Here is a 10076-nt window from a genome sequence, read left to right on the forward strand (position 1 = left end):
GTCGGTAGAGCATGCGACTCTTGATCTCGGGGTTGTGAGTTCAAGCCCCACACTGGGTGTAGAGATTACTTTAAAAAAAGAAAATTTAGGGAACTAATTGATACGTGTTAACCAGAATTACACCAGATTGATTAATTGAATGATTGACAAGTCAGTGTGTCAATTTCTTGATTTATAGAGGAGGATATGCCTTTCCAGTGATTGCTACTGTAACACTTACCATATAATACATCCTCAACAGATTTGAAGGGAGCTTCTGTCTGTAGCTTTGTATTTCTTAACAATATACTTACACTAATTATTTCTTAATATTATCTCCACCTTAGATATTATTTCTTGACTGTGTGTTATAGTATTTGAAGATTTAGTTTTCTTATGCAGTCTCTTCTCTTCATTACAGTTTTTGGTTAAATCAGTAGTCCGTGATCACCGTATTATTACATTATAGTGGCTGTTGAGCCACATTGTGTACTATGATTCCCTTTTCTTTACTAATAACCAAATTCTTTGAATTTGCTTTGTTTCCCATGTGGCTGTCACTAATACCTAGTAACAGGTCATAACCTGTTAGCTATTTCTCTAAATACTTATGGACACTTCCAAATGGAGGAGTTCCATTTTCCGTTCCTGGAGATTTCACTTTAGCAATCCCCCATCCTCCTGTTCCAATCTGGTAGCTCTTCAGGTCTGGTATACAGTTGTCACCTTGATACTTCACTATTTTGTGTTGGATTTTCTGTCCCTGGGATATCACATTTTTGGGTCTCTTGAGTTACTCGTTTTATCGAATCTCGTGCTCTACAATGCATAGGAGGAAACACTTTTGAGTCTTTTCATACCTGAAAAAATTTTTTATTATACTGTAGATTTGGGGGTGAATTGGCTTAGCATGGGATTCTAGGCAGAAAATTTCCCTTGTGATTTTGAAGGTCTGGTCTACTGTCTTCTAGAATGCTATGAAGTCCTCTGTCATTTTGATTTGTGTTCCTTTATTGTGACCCAGTTTTCTTTATGAATGTTTTTGAGAATTCCTCTTTCATGTTTTTGTATTTCATGATAGTCCTCTGAATTGCCCAAACATAGTGACTTAGAACAAGAAACATTTTGTTTGTCAGTGATTGCTCAGGTGGGTGTTGAGAGACAATTCTTGGGTCTCAGTTACTGCTTGTCTTGCACGCAGAGGCACTGACAGCTTTTGTTCTTGATTGTCTTTTCCAGGATGTTTATATAGCAGACAGCCTTGGAAGGTAGATATGATGGCTCTCTCCCTAGCAGAGAGCAGGTTTATTGACTATCTGGCACAGGTAAAAATAGTGTCTCTGCCCTGCCCTTGGGTCAGAGACTGAACAGGCTCACCTGCCGCCCGTTATAAAAGATGAGGTTCCCTAAATTCAGGGTTCCTCAGTTGTGACGCAAACCTGGGCCACTCCTTGACCTCCCCTGGGACAGAGGGGCCAGCGGGAACTGATGGACAGATGAAGCTCATGCTTCACGCTGTGCTGTCAGTCAAAGAGTCCTTTGTGTCTGACCTAGGAGTCTTAACGTCTTCTGTCAGAGTCCACAGAACTGGCCAACTAACCTGTCAGCTTGCAAGGGTAAAATCTCAGAGCCTTTACACTTCTTGACACTGGGTGAGTCTTCTGTTGGTCTTGCTAAGATCGTGTTGCTGTTGTCATTTGGTGGTTCTGCTGAACACCTGGGTGCTTTTAAGGTGGCCTTACTCCCATGTCTGGCCGTTGATGCTGGGCCTCCTTTCCATGCGGTCTCTCATCTCAGAAGAATACCCTTAGCTTCTTTACATAGGTGGCAGCATTCCAAGTGTGAGAGTAGAGGCTGTAAAGTCTTCTGACACCTAGAATTACATGGTGTCACTTGTGCTACATTTTGTTGGTCACAATGAGTCTTGAAGCCAGTTTAAATTAAAGGAATGGGGACATAAATGCCATTTTTTGATGGGAAGAGTGGCAAAGTTGCCCCACAGAGGAGCGTGTCAGACTAGATGGGAAGAATTATTGTGGCCATCTTTGCGCATTGCCTGAGTCCTTCCCCGCCCCCACCGTTCACTGTGCTATGTACCTGGTGAGCCCTTCCATTCTAGAGATGTATTTTTCAGTTTGGGAACATTTAAAAATACTGTATCTTTGACAATTTTCTCTTATTTTCAGGTTTCTCTTTCTTGAACTCCTGTTATTTAGATACTGGATCTTGTTGGATTCTCTGAATTTTATTTCATTCTCTGTTGTTTATCTCTTAGTTCTTTCTGGGAAATTTCCTTAATTTCGCCATTCATTTTATTGAATTTTTTAAAAAAGATTTTATTTATTTATTTGACACAGAAAAAGAGAGAGAGCACAAGCAGGGGGAGTGGCAGGCAGAGGGAGAGGAAGAAGCAGACTCCCCGCCGAGCAGGGAGCCTGTCGTGGGACTTGGTCCCAGGACCCTGAAGTCATGACCTGAGCTGAAGTCAAACACTTAACCCACTGAGCCCCCAGGTGCCCCTCTATTGAATTTTTAAATAGCAGCTACCATGTTTTCATTTCTGCAGGTTCAGTCCTGTCCCCCGTTCATTTGTTTTTCTTTTCTTTTCTTCTCTTTTCCTTTCTTTCTTTCTTTCTTTCTTTCTTTCTTTCTTTCTTTCTTTCTTTCTTTCTTTCTCTCTTTCTCTCTTTCTCTCTTTCTCTCTTTCTCTCTTTCTCTCTTTCTCTCTCTCTCTCTCTTTCTTTCTCTCTCTCTCTTTCTTTCTTTCTTTTTCGTCTTTGGAAAAAAAAATTTTTTTAAAGTACTTTCCATGCCCAGCATGGAGCACAAGGTGGGGCTTGAACTCATGACCCTGAGATCAAGGCCTGAGCTAAGATCAAGAGTCAGATGCTTAACCGACTAAGCCACCCAGGAACCCCACCTCTGTTCCTTTCTTACAGCTTCCTGTTTTCCTCTCATGGATGCAGTATCTTCTTTTATTTTTTTATCTTTTACCTTCTTTATGTTTTATCTTTATATTAATGATTTAAAAACATTTTTCATCTGGTCCCTTTATTGTCTATTTCTTATATATACCTTTTTTCTCTCCTTTTAAAAAAAATTTTTTTTTTCATCTTGGAGCCTTTCTTTAGTTTTGTAACGATTCTAGGTTTTTATTCATATTTAAGAGTGAGGACACATACACTCACACTCACACTTACTCACTATATATCCAGGTGGGGCTTGCTGACTAAGAGTGCCAGCAATCAGCAGGTATTGATGGAAGTTTTCCAGATAACGCTTATCTGTAGGTCTGTCCTCCTGGGTGGTTCACATTCTACAGAGAAGAATGTAATCTCTGTTCTGGGAGCAGGGTGGGAGGAAGGGGACTGGTGGCCTCGCTGTTAGTGTGATTTTCACATGGCTTCTCGTCATACTCTAGCATTTCACCCTCATTTTCCTTTGGGGCATTATGGACCTGAGTCCTTAGCCTCTTTGGTTCATGGAGGAGGATTAGTTGTTAGGGTGTGCAGGGTGAGGAGGGCTGTGTGTGTCTTACTGCCCTTTCTATGGACTTCACACAGGTCACTTGTTGGTAGCCCAGAGCTTCCATCTCATCATCTGTGGTAGGTCTAGGTTCTGCCTGTTGCTCTCTGGGTTATCCTCCTCAATGGCTTTCTGTTTCCCAAACTTTTATTGCTGTCTCTTTTCTGCAGTTGTCTCCTTTTTGGTCCTGTATTTCCTTGGGATTTTTTTCTACCATTTTAATAAGGGTTTCAAGAGGGAGCATAGGGATAGATAAATGCCCATGGCCAACCAGGAGCCTCTCTCTCCCTTCTTATAGTTTCTTGGTACAGATCCTATGCTGGTTCTTGTTCTGATTATTATTGTTTTCATTGATGTGGTGAGTTCTTCATAGGCCAATTATTTGTGGTTTTGTGTTGATGAGAGGGAATACTCTTGAGTGTTTTCAGCCTTTGCTTCCTCCCTAGGCAATGAAGATTGGCTGCTAGCTGGTCCTTTTCAACATGTGCTTTGCTCACAGGGTTCTTTAAAGATAGCATGTCCGAGTTTTTCTTTCCCTCTTTCTCCCGTAGCTTTCTGTGGTGCCCGTCCAGATCCAGAGTAGTTCTTTTTTTGCCCTCCATGGACAGATTTTATTTTAACTTTTTCACTGAACATTTTCAAACACAATATGAGAAAACAGTATGATTAAACCCCACCTACCCATCATTCAGCTTACATCAATAATCAAGTTTGCTATTTTTGTCTCATTTCTCCCCTCCATGTTTGGGGAGATGGGTATGGTGGAGTATTTTAGGTAAATCCTCCCCCCTCTTTTTTCAAGTAGGCTCCACACCCAGCATGGAGCCCAACACAGGGCTCGATCTCACAACCCTGAGATCATGACCTAAGCTGAAATCGAGTCGGATGCTCAGCCAGCTGAGCCGTCCGTTTGCCCCAGTGATGGAGTATTTTAAGGTAACCATTATTTTTATTCAGGAACACATTTTTTTTAATTAACATATAATGTGTTATTTGTTCAGGGGTACAGGTCTGTGATTCATCAGTCTTACACAATTCACAGCGCTCACCATAGCACATACCCTCCCCAGTGTCCACCACCCAGCCACCCCATCCCTTCTACCCCCCTCCACTCCAGCAACCCTCAGGATCCAGGGTAATTCTTGACACCAGCCCACATGCTCTGTTTTCACTATATAAGCAAAAGATTCTTGATTTTGCCTTTTGGGGGTATTCCAGCTCTTCGGTAGAACAGCTCTTTGGATGATTCCTTTTGGCTTCTTCATCTCACTTGATCTTCCTTGTCTGTGGCAGCTTTTCTCATATATTGGGATTCAGAGTTGTAGATGATTGCTCGTGTCCTCAGAGCTGGAGTTTGAGTTTTTCTTTTCCTTGGTTCTAGTGATTTCTGAGAAGAGGGCAGAAAGTGTTTCTTCTGCTGTCTCTTATTGGAAGTGTACTTATTAATTTTATATCAACTTTTATTAGTTTCTGTCTCAAAAAAATGAACCTTTTAAAAAAAGATTTTGTTAATTTATTTGAGAGAGAGAGAGAGACAGAGCATGAGTGGGATGGGGGGCAGAGGGAGAGGGAGAAGCAGACTCCTGCTGAGCAGGGAGCCCGACATGGGGCTTGATCCCAGGACCCCGAGATCATGAACTGAAGGCAGATGCTTAACTGACTGAGCCCCCAGGTGCCCCTCAAAAAATGAACTTTTCCTAACCTCCTCCAAGTCTGAGGCTTTTTTTTTTTTCCATATGTAGTCAATATACCTGAAATTAGGACTACATACATGGTACCGAAGCATTTTTCTTGCTTAATTTTTGTTTTATGTTCTTCTAGGGAAGATCCACCAACACATTCTCAACCAGACAGTGATGATGAGGCAGAAGAAATACAGGTTGGTTCAGAAAAAATAATCCATTCTATAGACTATTGTAATTTAAATGATCCCTGAAATGGTTCTGATATTTACGTCTTAGCATACATTTGGTAAAGTGAGAAATTACACGGAAACCTCACTTTGACATGTAGTTTGTGTTCAGAAAGAGATGTCTTTCTCTTTTATGTATAATTTTTAGATAGAGCATTGCTTTTTGGAAGCCCAGTACACTATCCACATTTAATATTTTGTTTCTGTCCTCTTCGTGCAGTGGTCGGATGATGAGAACACGGCTACGCTTACGGTAAGAGCAGAGCCATGCCAGTGTGGGGACAGCCTCACGCTGCTACGTAAGGTGCTTCAGGGTTTCAGTACACATCTCTCTCAATTCCCTTTTACTCACTGTTTCAAATGTGTGTTTCTCTGTTGGCTTTGATCTATTATTTTGAAAAATAACTTGAATCATTGTTTATAGGCAAACATGGCCTGCCCTTCTTTCCCTTTGATTTTAAAGGAAATATTTTAAGTGCATAGTTGGTGCTTTGACTTGTTTCTGTTGAGCTCTGAAAAAAGTAATCAAGTCTAACATTGAACTTTGAGGTTCCCAGATACCTGGAACCTAAAAGTGAAATATGTAGTCACTTATTCAACTATATTTAAATGGCATGAAAATTACAGTTTCTTTCAAGTGAGAGTAGAGAAGTGTGTGGCTTTAACCAATATCTTATATAAAAATGTAGAAGTTGATTGAGTGTATTACAGTCTTTCAGGATAAGAATGCTATTGTCTAATTCAACTTGAAATATATTTTTAATAAAAATATTTTTAAAGGAATGGTGCAGTAAAACGTATTTCTAAAAATACAGTAGATAAGAAGAAATTTCTTATACCTTGAGATAAAAGAGAAAGGTTTTTATACAATTCCCTGCAAATATACACAAGGCACAAGGGAAACTAGTTTTAGGGAAGGTTATATTCTGATACAATTCTAAAGAAGATACTTCTCTTTATTTTAATGGAAGAGACCTGATATAAGAAAAGTAAGTGGAAATGCCTAAACCAATATATTTCCTGTATAAAAAGCATGCCAACATATACAGAAAGGGCAAGTTTCCATGGTTCATTTTACTCTGGATATCGTGCAAGTCAGTCACTCTTCGTTTCTGAAAATCCTGTTCAGTTAAACATGCATCTTAGTTATCTCTTATATTCAGGGCACTATAGTGGATTCTGAACAAAGATGAATTTGGTTTGATTCCTGCCATTAGGGAGTTTATAAACGAGGGAAAGATGTCTCAGTTTGGGAGTAGATGACAAAGTGCTATCAGAACAGAGAACAGTTAGAACTGAGGTCATCTAGAAAGGGGTAAAGGGAGACATGATATTTGACCTGGACCCTAAAAGTGGTGAGGATTATCAGTGCCAACTCATGCTTTCTAATAGATGACTAGATAGGGAAATTAATAATTTATGTGTGTGTATCTACCATGCTCCATTCACTAAGGACTGGAAGCAGTGATACGGTGACATCATGGTAGCAGTGAGCATACCCAGTGCCCTGATCTTGGTTTCTAGATACCTTCTCAACTAAAAGGAATTGAAGCTCCTTGGAGAAAGTCAAGGCTGGGGGTAGGAAAGTGAAGATGAACTTGCGACAGCTTGTGTCAGAAAGTAAGAATGAGGCGGACATGACAGAAAGGACACAGAGGCCAGCTCAAATGGGTTCCCACTGGCCAAATAGCTGAGTGTCAAAACAGGGATATTAGTGGAGTATAGCCATTTGCTAAGATCAGTGGTCTGTGATCCCATACTGACAAATAAATGGCTGTATTCAATAAATGGGAGCAGAAAGGAAAGCCCTTTATAGTAGAAAAGGCACCAGCTCACAAATGTATAAGGAATTATAGAATTGGAAATCACCATTTGGCAACCATCACAGTAATAATTGATGGAATAGATGTTAAAACTCGTGGGTGAGTATTTGATGAGAAAGAAGATACTTGAATATTCTCAAGATATTTCCACCAGAATTACTTATTAATTATAAAGACGAAAATAGTTTACAGTGGAAAGACCTGGAAGCCAAGTGATCGAAAACCTTGCCAGTGATGGGACAGACCTGCATTGTGTACCTCCTGATACCTCCTGATGATGCGCTAAGAAGGACACATCTCCTGCCAAACATGCGTAACCTAAATCTAATGATGAGGAAACCTCCAGCAAATGCAATTTTTTGGAAATTATATAGCATAACTGCCAGTACTCTTCAAAAATGTCAAGGTCACGAAAGATAAAGGACAACAGAAAGAAGAACTGTTACAGATTAAAGATTGCGCAGACATGACGGCTAAATGTAGTGGTGCGGTTCTAGACTGGATCCTCAGTCAAAAAGAAATGTTTTTCTTCTGCTATAAAAGACATTGGGAAAATGGGTACATTTTGAATAAGATCTGTAAATGAGATAATGGTATTCTATCAGTGTTAGCTCCCTGACTTTGATAATTTTGCTAGGTTCTGTAAAAGAATGTTACTGATCTTTTAGGAAACATACTGAAGTATTTGGGGGTAAAAGGGCATCGTGACTTCTACATATTTTAAGAATGTAAGAAAAAATTTGTTTTATATGTGCATATATATAAATAAATGCACACATCTGCATAGATCTGTAAGAGAGAGAGTTTTGGGATGGGGAAGGCTAAAACATGTGGTAAATGCCTGGCTGAGGAGTATATGGAAATTGTTATTACTCTTCTTTTAATGCTTCTTAAAGTCTGAAATTATTTCAAAATAAAAAGTTACTAAAGTGACGGGTTTCGCTGGGTGGAACTAGATGTTGTTGAGCAGGGAAACATTCATGGCAGAAGACTCTTAGTAAGGAGTGTGGGCCAAGACCCAACGAGGGAAATATAAGCTTTGACGAGTGGTAATAGTCCATTAATCTAGATACAGAAACATGGAATTAAAAATGGGAAAACTCAGTTGAGGGGGGTAAATCTCAAAAGTGAGAGCAGTTTGCTAAAAGTATACATATCAATGACAGTTTTATTAAATTTTTAAAATGCTATAATTAATGGACAGGCATATATTATTATTAAGTATAAATCATGATTCTGGAAGAATACGCCCAAGTCTGTAATGCTGATTGCCTGTGGGGAGGGGAAGGATTAGGATTAGGGAGGAGAGTGAGGAGGTAAGAAGCTTCATTTATATTGTAACCTTGTTCCCTTAGGAAATTTAAAGGTCTGGGTTAAGTATACCAAATTGTTGAATGTATGGATCCAGGAACACAGGTGTATATTTTTTTTTTGTATATTTTAAATATTTCATAATTAAAAAAAAGAATGGGTATGGTAGGTGTAGTTGGAAAGACAGGAGGGTTTGGATCACAGAAAGTCCCCAGATATGATAAAAAATGTAGATTTTATCAATCACAACAGGAACTTTTCCTGGAAAACTGAGGTATATTGCATATTTGAATCAACTCCTTGAGCTATGAGCTTAAAAGAATTCTATTAGTTAAATCTGTTGAAAGGTAATTTTCAGAAAAAGGTAGAATCATGATTCCATATTGATATAAAACTCTAACACATGTTGAAGGTTTTATTTAACTCATGAGGGATCTAGGCAGATGTTTTAACTGGTTCCAAAGAGAATCCAAAGGACAGACACATAGATTAGAAATACTGAAATGAATACATAAATGAGGCAGAATTGGTTTTGCCTCCCTCAAGGGTGTGTGTGTCGGGGGAAGACAACTGGCTCTCTGTCAGGCAGGATAGAATTTTTATGTCCATAGAAAAACTTTTCATTGTTATCACTTAACCTACAGTTTGCCAAGTTATAAAACAGCTCATAGACCTAGCTAGAATCAGATAATCCAGAGGGTATGCTGTAGGTAGATAATACATAGTCTTCCACTGAAGCACACATTTTTCTCCACAATACATAAACTTTTTATAATTTAAATTTGTTTTAGGATACTTATAGCAGGATTTCCTGAAGTTGAATAATTTGAGGATTTGAGGTAATTTGTCACTTCTCAAAATATAATACATAAATATAAAGCAATGTGAAATTTTATGGGTTAGGAAAATTAAATTGTTTTGTCTTTGAAGAATGAATCCTTTCATGTTGTAAATTTTGTATAACTACACCATTCATCGAAAATATTGCTAATGCAGATTTTAGATAAGTGTTTTTATGCATAGAACCCTAGCTGAGCCACATCAGTAACTTCAGTGGATCATAAGGAAATTATTGGCTTAACATAGATCATAATTCCTTCTCATGGGGAGAGGCAAATGGTAGATAAAGGACTCAGGCTGTTACTCATTTTGAAAGCCTCTCAGAATGGCTCCTGTTTGATTTCCTGTGTCTAAGCTGACAATGTCACACGGAAGATGGACACGGTGGCAGATACTAAAGATGCTGCCAACCTGTCTAGAGATCACAGACATCTGTAGCAGAAAGGAAGGGGGGGTCCAGTCCAGTCTGCTGTGATCTCTCCCTCCTTTACTCACTAGCTTACTGCTTAAAGCTGGTTTCTAGTTTGGGGGATAGGTCACCTTTTGTTTTTGTTTTTTTTTTTAAAGATTTTTTTTTTTATTTATTTATCTCAGAGAGAATGGGAGACAGAGAGCATGAGAGGGGGAGGATCAGAGGGAGAAGCAGACTCCCCGCTGAGCAGGGAGCCTGATGTGGGACTCGATCC

General features: G+C 39.2%; 1 protein-coding gene across 1 annotated transcript in view; it reads left to right on the forward strand.

Moving 5' to 3' along the window:
- Nucleotides 1–10076, forward strand: part of LOC115936992 (translation initiation factor eIF2 assembly protein) — a 56979-nt gene that overhangs the window by 13677 nt on the left and 33226 nt on the right. Inside the window, exons 3-4 of the mRNA XM_081818900.1 lie at nt 5326–5383; nt 5637–5795. Coding sequence (XP_081675026.1) covers nt 5326–5383; nt 5637–5795 — 217 coding nt within the window. The remainder of the gene's footprint in view (nt 1–5325; nt 5384–5636; nt 5796–10076) is intronic.

The sequence above is a fragment of the Leptonychotes weddellii genome, chromosome 5 (assembly GCF_054177405.1).
Source record: "Leptonychotes weddellii isolate Sample4059 chromosome 5, ASM5417740v2, whole genome shotgun sequence".
Lineage (NCBI taxonomy): Eukaryota > Metazoa > Chordata > Mammalia > Carnivora > Phocidae > Leptonychotes > Leptonychotes weddellii.